Source organism: Heterocephalus glaber, unplaced genomic scaffold (assembly GCF_053883595.1).
Source record: "Heterocephalus glaber isolate CG9 unplaced genomic scaffold, H.glaber_assembly_v1.0 deba00001687, whole genome shotgun sequence".
NCBI classification, from domain to species: domain Eukaryota; kingdom Metazoa; phylum Chordata; class Mammalia; order Rodentia; family Bathyergidae; genus Heterocephalus; species Heterocephalus glaber.
In genome coordinates this window covers 8,532,561-8,550,312 of record NW_028258412.1, presented here as the reverse complement: position 1 = coordinate 8,550,312, position 17,752 = coordinate 8,532,561, and the positions used below count along the sequence as shown (strand labels likewise).

Here is a 17,752-nt window from a genome sequence, read left to right as displayed (position 1 = left end):
GAATATATATACTTATATATGAGAAATATATATATAATAAATAAATAGGAATTAGGGAGAAGTTCAAATAATTCACCAAATTATCTATGCTATTGTTTCAAAAATATTTTAGGATATATGCAAAAAAGTTTCATTTATGCCACTCATTTCTTTTTGTTCATTGAAGAGAAATTTGTCCTTTTGATTGTTTCTTTTTTCTAAGAGTCTTTTTTCTATGACTTCTGTTTTGAGTACCATTTTGATCAATTTTTTTCTGATTAAGTTTATTGGTACATTTTAAGTATAAAATACAGTTACATTCATCATTGGGATCTGGTACCATTACATGAGTATATTGGTTCTTTTATTTTTTTTCCCCTTCCCTGGCCCTCCCTTCACCCCCTCCACCCTCCCCTATTTGCAAAGACTTTGTTTCCATTTTCTTCCTTTTCTCATATTTTTTCTTTTCCCTTCTTTCCTTTCCCCTACCCCTCCCACTTCCCCTGCACCTTTAGATCTTTTCTTCCTATTACACAATATCAATTATACATTTTTAAATTATAATATCAAGATCTAGGAGACATTACCACAGATTTTACAGAATTTAAAAGGATATAGAAAGCATACTTCAAAAATCTGTTTTGAAATAAATTTGACAACTTCTAAGAAGTACCTTGGAAGACAAATTAATGAAACTAACTCTAGAGGAAATAAAAAATTTCAACAGCAACTATGAAAGAAAGTATATTTCTACCTTGAAAACCTACCTATATGAAAACAACAGGCTCATATACATTTTAACTGATAAATTATATCAAACATTTAAAGCAGAAAAAAGAAGGAACACTTCTCCCCTCATTTTAGGAAATCAACATTGTGCTAATACTAAAACAGGATAAAGATAATAGAAGAAAAAAGTATGAACATAGATAGAAATTTGTTTAACAAAACAAACTATTAGAAGTCAGATCTGGCAGGATGTAGAAAGTGGTTTTATTATAGGGATGGCAGTGTTGGTTCAGCATTGGAAGATCCACCCCAACAGTCATCATTTTAACAGAGGAAAGGAAAAAGCCATATGATCCTGTCAGTAGGGGCAGAGAAAGTAATGGACTAAATTCTTCAGCTGTTCATGGTAAAAGCTATCAAGAGACTAGAAGTAGAACAGAACCTTCTCAACAGATTAAAGACATGTACTCCATACTTCCAACAAAAATCCCTTATATGAATGGAGAACATACAATGCTTTCTCCCCAAGGTGAGGAACAAGGGCAACTATGCCTACTCTTCACCTGTCCATTAAACTTTGAAACATAGGCCCAAACCAAAATAGTCTGGCAATAAAAAGAAACAAATAACATAGGATTGGCAATGTAGAAATAAAATCTTTATATGTAGATGAAATGACCATCTAAGAACTCTCTAGAAGCCCCTAGAACTTGTATGTGAATTTAGCAGGATTAGAAAACACAAGGTATATGTGAAAATTCAGGTCTGTGTATACTTGCTATAAATGAAAAATTGGATATTGAAATTTAAAAGTTATGTAGGAGTACAAGGGACCTAGAAAAGAAAAAAGAAAAAGAAAATAAACAGTGTTGGAAGACGTCTAGTACCTAATTTTAAGAATTCCTCTAAAGCTACAGTAATCAAGGCAGTGTTGGAGTAAGGAAAGACATATAGATCATTGGAATAAAACAGAATCTACAAATAGAACCACACATATATGGTCCACTGAGTTCTGAAAGATTATTTAACATTAACATTTTATAGAATATAAACTCAGTTCAAGAGCAGAGGAAAAGACAGTGTTTCAGCAAGTGGCACTAGAACACCTGGTATGTGTATATAAAAAATTAACCTCAACCCTTTATTTCCATACGTAAAAATAACTTGAAAGGATCTATAAACCTAAATATGAAAGACTAAAACTATAAATCTTTGAGAAGAAATTATAAGGGAAAATGTTTGTGAATTTAGGGTAGGCAAGAACTTCCTAGGATACAAAAAACATGATGTATAAAAGAAAAAATTGATAAATGAGATTCCATTAAAATTTAGAATTTTAAATGACATCATTAAAATGAAAAAATAGTCCTTAAACAGACCATATTTACAATGCATATAACCTATGACCAGAATATATAAAGAACTCTTACAGCTCATTAATAGACAATCCAATTAAAATAATAGACACAAGAAGATGATAAATAGCCAGTATAGCACAAGGAAAGGTGTGCAACACTAGAATCAGAAAAATGCTAATCAGTACAATAACAAGATTGAATTGTACACTCATTAGGGAGATGAAGTTAAAAGTTTTAAAAGCCTTGTCATGACTTTTTCTTTTTGCTGGATTCTCCCCCTTTGCGTTTAATTTGTCACACCCAATGGATTCATTCTGCTGGGCTTCCTGTCGTTGTGATCTTCATTGTCTTTTCCTAGGATATTGTCTAAAATTTTTTGGAGTGCCGGTTTGGTATTCATGAAGTTCCTAAGGTGCTCTTTATCGTGAAAGTATCTTATTTTTCCATCAATTTTGAAAGATAGTTTTGCAGGGTACATCCATCTGGGTTGGAGGCTGTTTTCCTTTAGGGCTTTGAATACATCACTCCAAGCTCTTCTTGCCTTGAGGGTTTGTGTTGAGAGGTCTGCTGTGATTCTGACGGGCTTTCCTTTGTATGTGATTTGTTTCTTTTCTCTCACTGCTTGTAGAATTTTGTTCTTCTGTTGGGTTTCTGGAATCCTATTATATGCCTATGTGTAGATTTTTTTTGATCAAGGCTAGCTGGAGTTCTATATACCTCACTTATCTGTATGTCAAATTCTTTTCCCCTGCTGGGGAAGTTTTCTGCTGTCCCTTCTGTGAACAGTTTTTTATGTCATCTGCACTCTCTCGTGCTTCCTCATTGACTCCAATCAGTCTGATGTTATTCTTCTTTGCATCATCTAGCAGCTGCTGGATTGATTTCTCATGGCCCTTTACAATTTTACAGCAATTTTTCTCTTCCTGGTCACTAATTGCAGTCTTACATTCTTTTTTAAGAAACTATTATTTATTAAATTATAAATTTTTTAATCCAAAAGAAAAATGCAAACAAGAGAAACCTCAAACTACAAGGGCTGGACAGCAAAGCGTGTGGGAAGGAACACCATGAAGTGTGTTACAAAGATTCTGAATCAAAAGTTATTAGCTGTTTTCTTTACATTTCCATTTCAATAACTTTACTATAAAATTGGTCTTACTCATCTATTTTTAAACTAAATTCACATCTATCTCCACGTTACATTAAGCTTCCTGCTCATAATGATACCAACATCTCACAGGTGCCAAATTTTAGTAATACTTTTATGCCAATCCATGCAGAAAAATGACAATGCCAGTCAAGTGAGGACCATTAATGCACAGATAATATACACACACTGGCCAAAAGAACTAAAGAATTTTTTTTAAAAAACTGTAAAGAGAGCAGATGTCAAGAAAACTGGGTTATTACTAAACAGTTCTCAACTATTAACCAAGTTTCTTACATTTAATAATTATTTTTCAACAGAGGCATGTTAGGCATTTAGTTTTTCAGATTTATCCTTCCCAGACCCATTCCCACTCATCTCCCAAAATGAACTACTAGGCATGAGTATAATGTTATGTGGGCAGAAATTTACAGATAACCATCCAACCTTGCGCATGGAGCTTAAACTTCTGTTACTATGCACTGCCCATCAGGTTTTCTGGATCTGATGCTCACTGTTCCACCCCCTGCTGCTGACCGGTCAGTTCCTGATCAATCAGCTACTGTCTGGTTTGCATTGGACACCAGTAGTCTCTGTTGGATCAAGGAATGCTGTGCAATGACTGCAGATACATCATCACTATCACTACTGGGATCTGACTCAGTTTCTTCAATGGAGGTGTCTGGTGCCCTGCCTGAAGACAGGGATTCATGGTCTTCTTCTCCTTCTCCCCTGTGACTCCTCTCATTTGTGCTGTCTCCACTCAGTTGCAAATGAGTGAAAGAGTCTTCCAGAGAAGTGCCTGCATCAGGGGATGGTGTGGCAGGGGTGGTCAACTGCCCATCCACTGATGTCAGGGGCCTCACAGCAGACGACACTGGAGGCTGGACAGACATTCCGCTCTGTGCTGACATGCTGTCCACACCATCAGCAGAGCTCTCTCTTGCTAGGTTTACAGAATTTGCATCACAGTCCAGCCTAAGTCCAGCTACTCCCTTCTTTGGTATATCTATTATATCTCGCTTAATCTTCCTGTGACATCCATGTTCGTTTCTCCTATATTGAACCATATCTTCAAGAGCAGCAACATACAGAAACCCAGCAATTAACATTTCAGTGTTCTTTTTACCTTTGGAAAAAGCGTCTTTCAGCTCTCTACTAGTGCACTCATCAGACTGCCACCACCCATTTCTCCCTTCATAATACCATGCGTATTCGCCATTCCCTCTACATGCAGCCTTGAGTTCTGGCAACAAGGTTGGCTTGTCAAGGAAATTCTCAGGAGCTTCTTGATGACAAAAGGCACATCACTTTCCAAGCCATGAATCTCCCTTTACACACAGATAGCAGGAAACATGTTTACAGGGCAGACTGACTTGGTGAACACATGTTTGCAGACAAATGGCACATTCAGGAAAGGTCAGAGAAGGTACGGCATTAGAACAGAACTCGTTTGCTTTCCTGTTCATAGGAAGCATGTTTATTTAGTGATCGATTTCACCACAGCCAGCTATCATTTGTGTTGCAGATCTCACACGTGCTCCCCACAAAGAGAAAGCATCTTCTTTAATAGCAGCTAGCTGGCAGCATTTTTCTTCCACTGCTGGTTCATTCTCTGTGCTCAGCCTCAGCAGTGGGCAGCGCAGCCTTTTCTCCTCGGCCTCGCAGTCTGCAGCCAACGGGGAAGTGCGCGCCTGTCACATGACCCAGGCACTTGGGGGCAGGGCCACTGCAATCTTATCTTCTATATCTGAAATTCTGTCCTCACATTGGTTCATTCTCCTGTGTAGACTTTCAATGGAGTTTTTAATCTCCTGGAAATCTGTTTGTACCTGTTTTATGGATTCAATTTGTTTCCTATGTTGGGGTTCTATCATGTTCCTCAGATCCTCTATTTTTTTATCTGTGTCCTCTCTAGATTCATTAATCATGTCTTGCACTATGGGCAAAATCTCTGCTGTTATCTGAGAAATTATTTCTGATTTCATTTTTCCCAGATCCTCTTTTGTTGACAGTTCAAGGAGTCCAGGTGGTTGAGTATCAGATTGTTCCATCTTGTTTCCCTTTGGGGTTGCTGTAGGTGATCTGGAAGTCTGTTTTTGAGACTTGTTTACATGTCTTCTCATTTCCATGGGGTGTGGGGGGTGCTGCTGGTGCCCATGCAGCTCACCTCCTCTGCCCTGGGAGTGGTGGAATGGCAGCCAGGGAGCCTCCTGGGTGCTGGGATTAGCTCACCTCCTCTGCCCTGGTAGCAGTGGAATGGTGGCTGGGGACCCTCCTCCTTAGTGCTGGGATTGGCTCACCTCCTCTGCCCTGGGAGCAGTGGAATGGCGGCCCCTTTTTGATCATTTTTTAAAGATCACAATACACAGTGTATTAACTGTTTTCTCTAATTATTTTGTTCTGAAGTTCTTATTTTTTAATAGAAGTAATGAGGGATTTTTATATTTTCTTTATTAATATCTACTTATACTACATTTAAAAAAATCTCTGGCCCAGTCCTCTCTATAGCCCTGCCATCATCTCTCCATGGTCAGCACTTAGAGAGCTGCTTTTGTTTCTTGCTAGAGCTGTCCGAGTCCTGAGATGTGGTGTAAATCCACTCAGATTATTTGTGCTAAAGAACTGTGGGTATTTGGAGCTCATGAAATGTATAATTAACTTTTCTCTCAAGAGACATAATTTTGGGCAGAGAATCTTTGCTGTCTTATAATGAACTACCTCTTTCTGTCTCACCTAACACTGTCACCCAGCCCCTTCATCTTTGTACTTCTCCTCTTCTTTATCTGTTTTTATGGTACTGGGAATTGAGCCCAGTGTCTTGTACATGTTAGTCAAGCTTTCTAGCCCTGAGATCCATACTCAGTCCTACATTTCCCCAGCTTGTTTCCCTTTATCTCTCCCTGGCTTTGTCAAATCTCAAATATCTTCTCTTTCCTCCACTTTCTACCTCTAATTCTCGCACCATCTCTGGTCGGTTCTCTCTCTCTCTCTCTCTCTCTCTCTCTCTCTCTCTCTCTCTCTCTCTCTCTCTCTCTCTCTCTCATTCACACACTCTACTAAGGCCAATGCTGAACACTGGGAGGCCAGGGTTTCAGAGCCTGGATTAAGAGAAGAGGTTTAAAGGTCCCTATGCATAGAAGGTAGCTCTGCTATCTCTCCCCACCTACCAGAGGCTGATCATTAACCCAGCACTTACATAAAAATAGGGCTATCCTTGGGATAGAGTCTGCACCACCTGCAGCCATGGCCAGCACAGTACGCCCCAGCACCACAGCTGGAACCCCAGAGCTGCCTGCACTGTCAGAGCGCATCCAAAATCCTGCTGACATCTCTGTCATTGTCATCTATTTTGTGGTGGTGACAGCTGTTGGGCTGTGGGTATGTGAGAACCCAGTTGGCTTTCAGGGAGGGGATCATGGCTGGGGGAAAGTATCTTAGGGTGGGAGGTGTGGCCTGACAAACTTAACATTAACAGCTTTCACGGATATCATTGTCTTTCTTTATGAATCATTTCCTTCTGTGTTACATAAATAATGCTTGTTATGAGTGAATTTGTTCTCCTAACAACCCCATCGTTTGAAAAGAAAAAGTTCTTTTTCTCATCTTTAGCACTGAACATAATGAACAACACTGATCTTATTTTTATTATCACATTTCATTTATTTTCCTTTACCATTTGCTTACTTTCTGACTCGGTGATTTGGACATTTAAATTATTTATGTTGTAGGATTTCTTGAAGTCCTTCCAGCTCTGAATTTTTATAAAACTATGATTTCCAAGTCCATTAAAATTTGATGCTGTACCACAGTTTCTAGGAAAACATGTCTCTCTATAGGAGTAGCCAAAAAAAAGCCAAAAATTCAACGTTTGGCCAGGGCTGCTGAGGAATCTTGGAAATCTTGAATGAAGCTGTTATTTGAGTTTCATATGTCTTTCTTTTTGCTCAGGCAATGCTGAGGACCAACCGAGGCACAATTGGAGGTTTCTTCCTGGCTGGTCGAGAAATGGCCTGGTGGGCAGTAAGTAGGACATTTCCTATAGATAAATTTCCTGCGTGTGTGATTTTACGTGTGAATACTCACTTTCTGGTAGCTCTTTTCCTAAATCCCCAACTTCATGACTTCATGACCTATAATTCAGAAAAATTATAATGTTATCAATTGAGAACAGGGTTCGTCTTCCATTTGAGGACCCTCAGTTCAGCTCTACTTGCATTCTTTTCCCTTGATCATCATCAAGAATCTTCTGCATGGCTTCTTACTAGATACACACGTTCCATCTTTGCTCCCAACCCTGTGCTAATGCTGCTCCTTTAGTCTGGGTTACCCACCCTCTCTACTCTCCTTCTTCAATGCCCCACCTGCTCCAGGATCACACCAGCCCACTCTGAATGTCTGTCTAGTTCTTATTCTCTGTGCACTTACAGATAGTGAGTCATGTTCCCTGTAATTTTTTTTCCAATACTGGAGATCGAACTCAAAACCTTGAGCTTGTGAGGCAGGCCCAGCACCACTGAGCTAAATCCCAGCCTACCTGTGTAATGTTAATAGTGATGCCTCTTTGACTCTTTTTATTTTGTAAATATACACTATTTATTTTTAAAACAACTTGAGTGAATACATGAAAAATCAGTTGACTAGTGGGTATTCTCTTTTCTGAATTTTGATATGTGGCCTCTTTGGCCAGATTTCCATTGCAGTTTAGACTCCATCTTCCTCTATGAACCTCGAGAGAGTGTTAGAATTGAGTTGGGTGTACAGAGGGCCCTCAGTAAATGCTTTATTCAGATTTTCTAGTTCATCTAAATGGTATGAAAAGAAATGGGGGTTGAGAAATGACCTGGCCAGGGTGATTGGAACAGACCGACTGCAAGCTCAAAAAATGGAATTTGATTTGAAGCAACAATTCAGAAATTTCCCTCTAAGTGCTGTTTTGTGAAACAAACAAGCCTCAGCCACACTCAAAGCCACAAACTCAATCCCCTCTCTGGCCTCAAATATTTGAATAGAAAGTGATTTTACAGAAGGCTAAAAAAGATAGAAGAAACACTTCAAGGTCTAATACCAATTCTATTCTGTCAGAACTGTGTGTATTCAAGAGAACTTTCTTTCTCTTAGAGTCTTAAGAATAGCAGACAAGGTGGTAAAAAGGAAGATTAATAGGAACAGGGTCCCATCACTAGGTACATAGAGAAGAATTCCCTCCTACCCAGCTTTGGGTTCTTTGTTGCTGATTCAAGAGGGAAGGGCTGGCTGAGGATTTAGCTCAGTAGCACCACACCTGCCTTGCAAGTGCAAGATCGTGAGTTTGATCCCTGGTACCAAAAAAAAAAAAAAAAAAAGGAAGGAAGGGTTGATAGGAAGTCTAGGAGTTTGGAGCCAAAGATGGGCTCAACTCGAAGCTTGTAGGAAAATATGTATACCAATGCAAGGTACAGCAAAACTTTTTCTGTAAAAGGCAAATATGTAAGTATTTTACAGTTTACGGACTGTTGAGGTTATCGGAACCACAAAATCCTCCTACTGTAACACAAAACTACACACAGTCAGCATATTAAACCAAGAGCATGGCTGTATTCCAATAAAACTGTAACTATTTATGGACTCTAACATTTACATTTCATTTATTTCATTTCTTACTTTTATGTTTTCCAAAATATTGTCATTCTTTAGATTTTTTTAACCATTCAAAAACAAACATATATCCTTGGCTTATGTGCCACTCAAAAACTGGTGACAGGATAAATTTAATCCATGAACCACAGTTTGCTGGTTCCTGCTCTAACAAGTACTGATTAGATAACTGCAATATCTATTTGCTGAATTCTGATTTGCATCTCTTCACTCTAACCATAGTCTTTCCTCCTGCATTCCAGATGGGTGCATCCCTCTTTGCCAGTAATATTGGCAGTGGTCACTTTGTGGGACTGGCTGGAACAGGAGCAGCTTCAGGAATTGCTGTTGTAGCATTTGAATCTCATGTAAGTAAATCAAACCCATATCCAAACAGTTTAATGAAACCATACCCCATGTTTTTCTTAGAGTCTGTATTTCTTAGAGTCCTCTTTGGTTTGATTTTTATTTTCCTTTCTCCTCATCCACTCTTTGACCATCAGCACCTCTGCAGACCCATTCTGCCTGGGCCATTTCAGTCATATTATGACTCACACCTGAGCTTTTTCTCGTGTAGTTATTCCTACTGGGAATGTCATTTGATTCGATCTCTACTTTCACTTGACCTCTTTGACCATTGGGGCCCTCGCTTTTGTCTCTTCTCTGAGGTGCAACATTTTACCCAGCCCTGAACTAGAAGTGAAGAATTTTTATATGTTTCTTTCTCTTTTCTTTTTTTTTTTTTTTTTTTTGGTACCGGGGATCAAACTTGTGTCCTTGCGCTTGCACAGCAGGTGGCGAAACCACTCAGCTAAATCCCCGGCCCGTGAATAATTTTTAAAAAGAAAAAGCCAGGCTTCTTTTTTTGAGAAGCTCAGATTCTAGTTGGTAGACAACAGACACTCTCTGCAGGCTAAGAAAGTGCAAAAGGCACTCACTGGGTATTGAGGGATTTCATGGGGGACTCCATCAGAGATGATGGGTCAGGCCTAGCATATGTCAAGGAAGATTCCTGGTGCTGATCCCAAGTGAATGAATAGAAATTACCCAAGTGAGACCTGATGAGAGAAGTGGCAGAAGAATGAGGAGTAAATTATTTTATAGTAACTAGAATTTACAAGCCTGCGATGGGACTTATAATTGTTTTATTATTTCACCAGTAGAACTTGTGTTCACTTAATCAGACCCTAAATACTTTAAGGACAGGCCCCACATCCTCTCTTTTACTCATACTACCTTGTATCTAGCACATGAGTAGGCATGTGATGAACATGCCATAGTTCTTGAATAGTCTGAGATTTTCTGTTCCTTTCTCTTATCCTTTCTAGTGTTTCATGTATATGTGGTATGGGCAAGTTGGTGAGAGGAAGAAGCTTACGTGAAAGAAAGTTGGTTCATCATGAAGTTTTAAACAAACTATTTCTGGATGGTCTCCAGAAGTGACTTTCATGCACAAATGTCTTTGCCTATCCTAGTGTTGGAGGTCTTTGGCCTTTCTGTGTTGAAGTTCATTCTTTGCTTTTATTTCAGTAGTGCCAGTATACATTCAGCCTCCAGACAAGCCTTACTGCTAGAGATTTGTTTGGCAGGACCATGGACTCTAAAATGAAGCCAGCCTCCAGAGGCATGGACAGAATGCCCTATAGTCTAATGAGTGAGATTATCGGGCTTCAGATAACTCTGCTGCTGTACCTCTTGTACTTCTGATCGTGTGCTTCTTCAATTTCTGTGAGGCTCATGTTCCACCTATATGAGCAATAATTACTGTGCTTATTTTACTTACCTCAGTGGTCATTTCAATAATATAAGTAATCTACCTTTGTAAAACTTATATTTTAATGCTATATTTCATTGTTATTATTTTTATATTTGGTAAAACTTAGATGACACAAAGAATATTCTTCTGTTTCCAAATTTCTTTCTCATGGCTTTCAATCCATATACTTCTTTTGGCAAAGTTTTTACGATCTTCCAGTAGCCCTTCTAGATTCAGATTGCTTTAATCATTTCTACCACACATCTTTCATCACATTCTAAGCCCCAGAAAATGGTCAATTCTGAATCATAGGAATAGGGGAAAGGAACATAAAGTTTTCAGGGAATCATAATTACTAAATTGGGCTAGCTCTAAATAAAATTTTGTATATTTTTTTTTCTTTTCATACTCAGAGGTCATGAAATAATGAGGTCCTCAAGCCAAGCCTCTTTAACTTTCTGTTCTTATTTTCTTGTAGGCCTCACCACTATTGCTGGTTCTAGGGTGGTTCTTTGTCCCCATCTACATCAAGGCAGGGGTGAGTATGCACAGGTGTTCTTTAAAAACCTTTCCAATACAAAATGTGATGAATGTTTAAATTACCAAAAATATTATTGCATTAAAAGACAGATTGGCATTAATCCCCCTGAAAACTCCCCTCTTCACTTCAAACAAAATTATCTGTTACTGCCACTTTCAAAAGCAATTCAAGAAGTCCTCTTCCATGAGTGTCTTTAGTTATGCTTTCATGGCTGCCTCAGTGTCCTGAATCAATTCAAAACATTTACCTTTCATAGTCATTCTGACTTTGGGGAACAGCCAAAAGCTGCATGGTGCCAAATCTGTTAAATAAGATAAATGAGGACACACCATAATGTTTGCACAAGCCTGCCTCCCCATGGATGCCACTCAGTGAGAACATTCACTATATTTTTTATCATACTTTGTAAAGACCCTCATGAAAGAGGACTTCCAGAACTGCTTCATAAAGTGACAATAACAGTGAGATGAGTATATTCAAAGCAAGAGAGAGTATTTTGAGGGAGTTAATGCAATGTTTCTTTTAGTGCAATAAATTTTCAAAATTAAACATTAACTGTACATTTTTATCAGTCTTTGTATATATGTCAAGCACTTATATATTCACTTATTCTTTCAATTCAATCATGAAACCTGGATAACTGGCTATTACCAGACCTACTGTTAAAAATCTACAGGTGACAAAAATCAAAGTCCTCGTCCATAGCATCTCCTAGTGTAGAATGTGGCTGTGGCTAGGTGAGAAGTCAATGGTGATCTTACCATCACAGAGTTAACCCTGGTGTAGGAGCCCTGAAAATGAGGTCATTTGTGTGTTGCAAAAAAAGCTCCCCCAAATTATCTTATATAAGTTTTGACAGATAAGGCTTACTTCTGTGGATAGAAAACTTGAATCTTCAATCTATAGAAGCTGAAAATCCTCCTTCCTTTGAATCTGAGGTCAAATAATATTAAGGCTAAAACAGAGAGTATATGGGGGAAGAGTGGTGAAAAGTAGAGGTGGACGTACAGGTGCATGTAAGGTTCAATAGTGATAGGCTTCTGTGTATCCTACCTTTTAAAAGTATATCCTATATCCTCCTGGAAATGGGAAATATAGTATTTTAGGCACTCAAAGGTCGCACCTGGATTCATGTTTCAGGAAGTTGCATTCAGACAACATAGTGCATAATGGACTTGAGGAGAAGTTCACGTGATCCTGTGAGAAGCTCTAGGAAGGAAACAGAAAGAAAGGACAGCTGCTTTTTGGTTATTGGTGACTACTTTACTGGCAAATTAGACATGATGACAGTGGAAAGAGAAGTATTATGACCAAATATGAGATTTGAATTTCAGAGGCCTGATGCATAAGGCCTCCATTATTTAGTTGGGATTGCAGAGGGAAGCCAGATGATGTATGACAAGGAGGTAGCACTCTTGTGAGTGAGTTAACATTGGAACTGGCCGAAAATTTGGTACCTGTAGGACACCAAAGTGGACATGTTCAGCAAGCAGTGGGAGGGAGATATACAGGTTTGTCAGCAGAGAGATCTGCACTGAAGTTATCAAGAGGGGCATTCTTTTCTTCAAAAATATTGTTTGAGCACCCAACTTATTGCTAATCACTGTGCATAGTGTCAGGAATGCCTCTGTGAATGGAAGGCCATGGCCTCCTCACCAAGAAGAAAGGGAACAGAAAATTTGTCATCTCATTTGGAAGTCCTGTCTTGAACCAATGCAGGTGACAGTGGAAGGACTCTTGATCCAATGTGAGCATTCAGGTAAGTGACCCTCAGGAAGGGTCATCTGGTGAAGACTTAGGAAATGAGCAAGTATTAGCCAAGAAAAATAGGTGAGATGAGTGACTGAGCACAGGGAATACTGTATGCAAAGCCCAGGGTGAGAGACTGTGGCACTCTGTGAGCACCTGTCTGCAGTGGTTCAATGTGACTGAAGCACAAGGGTAGAGATTAGGGCCAGAGATTTTCAACACACATGGGGTTGGAGAGATTCACAAGAAACCAAGGAACCAGCCTTCTGGGCTGCTGTACCACTGCCCCCACCGATGAGGAACAAAGCCACCCTCAGTGACGAGGAGGAGCCTTCCTGGCTGCTGTAACACTGCCACCAGTGCCGAGTAGCAGAGCTGCCCCCAGCAACAAGGAGGTGAGCTACACAAGTGCCAGGAGCACACAGCCCTCTCCTCCCACCCATTGAAATGAGAAGACATGGAAACAATTCTCAAAACCAGACTCAAAACCAGGGATACAGGAATGGTTCAACATACGCAAATCAATAAGTGTATTACACTCTATCAATAGAGCCAAGGACAGAAACCATATGATCATCTCAATTGATGCAGAAAAAGCATTCAACAAAATCAAACATGCATTTATGATAAAAACTCTACAAAAAATTGGAATAGATGGTCTCTACCTCAAACTGATAAAAGCCATCTATGAAAAACCAACAGCCAATATCATACTAAATGGTCAAAAACTGAAATCCTTCACACTAAAATCAGGAGCAGGACAAGTATGTCTACTATCACCACTCCTGTTCAATATAGTTTTGGAAATATTAGCCACAGCAATTAGACAAGAGAAAGAAATAAAATGAGTAAAGATAGGAAATGAAGGAGTCAAATTGTTATTATTTACAGATGACATGATACTCTATATACAAGACCCCAAGATCGCCACGAAAAGTCGTCTAGACTTAATAACAAAATTCAGTAGAGTAGCTGGATACAAGGTCAACATACAAAATTCAATAGCTTTCTTATATACAAACAACAGACTCACGGAGAGAGAAATAGGGCAAACAATTCCTTTCACAATAGAATCCAAAAAACTGAAATACCTAGGAATCATCCTAACGAAAGAAATCAAAGACTTCTCTGAAAACTATGGCACTCTGAAAAGAGAGATTGAAGATGATATCAGAAAATGGACAGACATCCCCTGCTCCTGGGTAGGAAGGATTAATATAGTGAAAATGGCCATACTTCCAAAACTGCTATATAGATTCAATGGAATCCCAATTGAAATCCCAGCAGCATACCGCATGGACCTGGAGAAAACAATCCAAAAATTCATTTGGAACAAGAAGAGACCTAGAATAGCAAAAGCAATTCTATACAACAGAGACATGGCAGAGGGTATCACAATCCCCAACTTGAAACTATACTACAAAACTACTGTGATAAAAACAGCATGGTACTAGCAAAGAAACAGACCTGAGGACCAGTGGAACAGATTAGAAGATGCAGAAACAACGCCAGACACACTCAGCCACCTCATCTTTGACAAAGGAGCCAAACACCCTCACTGGAGGAAAGATAGCCTCTTTAATAAATGGTGCTGGAAAAATTGGGTTTCAACTTGCCAAAGATTAAAACTAGACCTATATCTCTCAACATGCACTAAACTAAAATCAAAATGGATGAAAGATCTAAATATTAAAACAGAAACGCTGAACTGGCTGGAAGAGAGGCTAGGTAGAAGTCTTGAAGGCATTGGTGTAGGAAAAGATTTTAAGAACAAAACCTCAGTTGCCTGTGAACTAGCACAAACAATCAACAAGTGGGATCTGTTTTTATTAAAAAGCTTCTGCACAGCACAATAAACCACCAGCAGTGTGAAGAGGCAACTCACAATGTGGGAAAAAATTTTCACTTGCTGTTCCCTAGACAAAGGTCTTCTCTCTAGAATCTATAAAGAACTTGCAAAAATCAGACCTCCCAAATTTAAAGTCCCAATCCAAAAATGGGCATCTGAAATGAAGAGACATTTCTCAGACAAAGAAGTAGAAATAGCAAATAAACATGTGAAAAATTGTTCAACATCATTGGTCATTCGAGAGATGCAAATGAAAACAATGCTGAGATTCCACCTCACCCCAGAAAGAATGGCTGCTATCATGAAATCAACCAATAACAAGTGCTGGCGGGGCTTTAGGGAAAGAGGAACACTGCTCCCCTACTGGTGGGAGTGTAGACTGGTGCAACCACTGTAGAAATCAGTATGGAGATATCTGAGAGGACTAGAACTGGAAGTCCCATTTGACCCAGCTATTCCCCTGCTGGGGATCTTCCCCAAAGAATTAAAAGAATCATACCACAGTGATATATGTGCACCTATGTTCATAGCAACACAATTTGTAATAACTAAAACTTGGAAACAGCCCAAATGCCCATCAACTGGAGACTGGATAAAGAAAATGTGGGGTTTTTTATAAAATGGAGTACTACTCAGCCATAAAAAATGAGAAATTAGAGACATTTGTAGCTAAATGGATGCACACTGAGGGATACTGTTAGATTAAATAAATAGGACACACATGTGTAAATACCGAATAGTTTCTCTGGTGTGAGAAACTGAAAGTGTAAATACGGACTAAAAGGTATAATAGACAATGTGAAATAGGAAGGAAATGGGCAAAGGGGAAGGGGAAGTGGGAGGGTTAGAGGAAAGGAAAGAAGGAAATGGAATTAATATGAGAAAATGAAAAAATGGAAACAAAATCTTTGTAAGTAGGGAGGAATCGAGGGGTTGAAGGAAGGACAGGGGAATGGGTAAAAAAATAAGAACCATAAGAGATTATGCATAGGTGCAAATTTCCAATGATGAATGTCATATATTGTATACCTAAAATGTATCAATAAAATTAATTTTAAAAAAACAGAAACCAAGGAGCCAGACAGTGAAGTGTTGGGGATTTACTCATGTTCCCCTCAAGCTGAAGTCTTATATTTTTCTGGAATCTGGAAAATTCTCAGTGGCTCTTAATTCATTTTGTGTTGCTATAACTGATTCTGGGTACTTTATTAAGAAAAGAAATCTATTTATCTCACTGTTCTGGAGATTCAAGAGTACAGTATCAGCATTTGCCCAGCTTGGTGAGGGCCTGGTGGCAGCTGGGATCACGTGACATGGGCATGTGCAGAAGAGAGAAGTCACATGGCAAGAGAGGAAACCAAATTTGCTTTATAACAGCCCACTGTCAAGCTGAAGATGTAGCTCAGTCATGCAGTACTTGCCCAGCACATGTAAGACCTTGCGTTTTGGCCCCAGCAGTGAAAATGGAAGGTAGAGAGAGATCACTCTCCTCATAACTAATCCAGTCTTGCAAGGGCAAGAACATAGTCCTAGGAGATCTAACTCACTCCCTCAGGTAAAGCATATCTTGGCATTTTTCTCTGCAGGTGGTAACCATGCCAGAATACCTCAAGAAGAGGTTTGGTGGGAATCGACTACAGGTCTACCTCTCCGTCCTCTCCCTCTTCATGTGTGTAGTTTTGAGAACTTCTGTGAGTTAAGTGCCTCCTAGAAGAGTAACTTCAACAGTTTGCATGATGGGATAAGCATGCTAAGATCAGAGTGGCATGTGTTGACTGTTGACAGAATTAACAGGTCAAACTACATGGTTGTCTTAAACTCCATAAAGTCTCTCCAGAATGACTCCATGGGAGAAATGGAGTTTCATTGATGTTCCATTCATAGAGTAGTAGACTTCCAAGTCATGAGAGCCTCCATACTTAAAATTCTCCTTCTAAGAGCATTAAGGACATGTAAAAGCAGATGCACTGAAAGAACAAAATGTCCATCATTCAAGAAATAGCTACTTAGTAGTAAAGAAACATTTCTCTTGTCCTCAGCCTTTTCTACTCTACGATTACTTTTGTCTTCTTTCATAGAGCCAGTCCAGGTTTATATTTTCATTCACTTTTCATTATCATACCTGTGAATCAAAAGGAAAGTAGTTTCAATTATTATGCTAACTGTTCTCAAGGTCACCCTATATCAAACTGCCCTTATAAAACAAGTGACCCAAATAAGTGTTAAGATAATTATTCCTTGGAGATATTCAGTGATGAAACAAGATAAGAATTTGAAGTTTCAGCAGCACATGAAGACAAAGAGCAATTCATTTATCCTCATGCATCAGTGACTAATAAAATAATCTCCTCAAGTTTAGAGTCCAGACAGATATCTCAAAGTTCATGAGAGAAAAAGCTGACTCTCACTATTGCTCCACAGTGTAACTGAAAAATTATTGCAAATAAACCAGGTTTTTAGATATGTCCGTGAACCTTCCTAAAGCAAATGAGCACTGACTGCATCTTATGGTTTGTGCTAGGCTAACAAAGATTACTGAGCACATGGAGTCCACCATGTAAACGAGATAAAAATCCTATACATGAAATAGTTAGCCACTTATGATAATATATACAAATATATTTACAAGCTGAAGTGTTTTATGGACAAATAGAGTACATGTACATGTACATATAGATGGAGAAAAGGGTCTGGTACCTGCCAAGTGAAATTGGAAGTGATCACAGAGGGATAACTTAAACAGTCCTCAAGATAGGAAAGTTAGAAGAAGCAAAGGAGCTCCTGGTGTCGGGGGGCTTTGTGCTGACATGTTTCACAAATGGATTGGACTTGCTAAACTCCCACTTCTTCTCTGGCTCTGACTTCTACACTTTTGTGGTTCTAAAGAACATGCACCATTTTCCTACAAATGACTCAAATTTAATAGACACACAAGCTTAAATATTGTATGGTTTTTCTTATATGAGAAAACTAAAGTGTAAATAAATGAAAGAGTAAAATAAAAGATAAATAATAGGTAAAAAGAAGA

The 17,752-nt window shown here is 38.9% G+C and overlaps 1 protein-coding gene and 1 pseudogene across 3 annotated transcripts in view; one reads left to right on the top strand and one right to left on the bottom strand.

Moving 5' to 3' along the window:
* Positions 1 to 3,674: 3,674 nt before the first annotated feature.
* On the bottom strand, positions 3,675 to 4,730 carry LOC101711754 (E3 ubiquitin-protein ligase RNF146 pseudogene; annotated as a pseudogene).
* A 1,716-nt stretch (positions 4,731 to 6,446) lies between these two features.
* The window catches only part of LOC101711381 (solute carrier family 5 member 4), a 37,491-nt gene continuing 26,185 nt past the window's right edge, over positions 6,447 to 17,752 (top strand). For 2 of the 3 annotated variants that reach the window (XM_004843524.2, XM_087198685.1), the window contains exons 1-5: positions 6,447 to 6,594; positions 7,165 to 7,236; positions 9,093 to 9,197; positions 11,064 to 11,123; positions 16,311 to 16,415. In XM_004843524.2, the coding sequence (XP_004843581.1) occupies positions 6,460 to 6,594; positions 7,165 to 7,236; positions 9,093 to 9,197; positions 11,064 to 11,123; positions 16,311 to 16,415 (477 nt within the window). In that variant the 5' untranslated portion in view covers positions 6,447 to 6,459. The remainder of the gene's footprint in view (positions 6,595 to 7,164; positions 7,237 to 9,092; positions 9,198 to 11,063; positions 11,124 to 16,310; positions 16,416 to 17,752) is intronic. The other variant, XM_087198686.1, reaches the window with a different exon arrangement.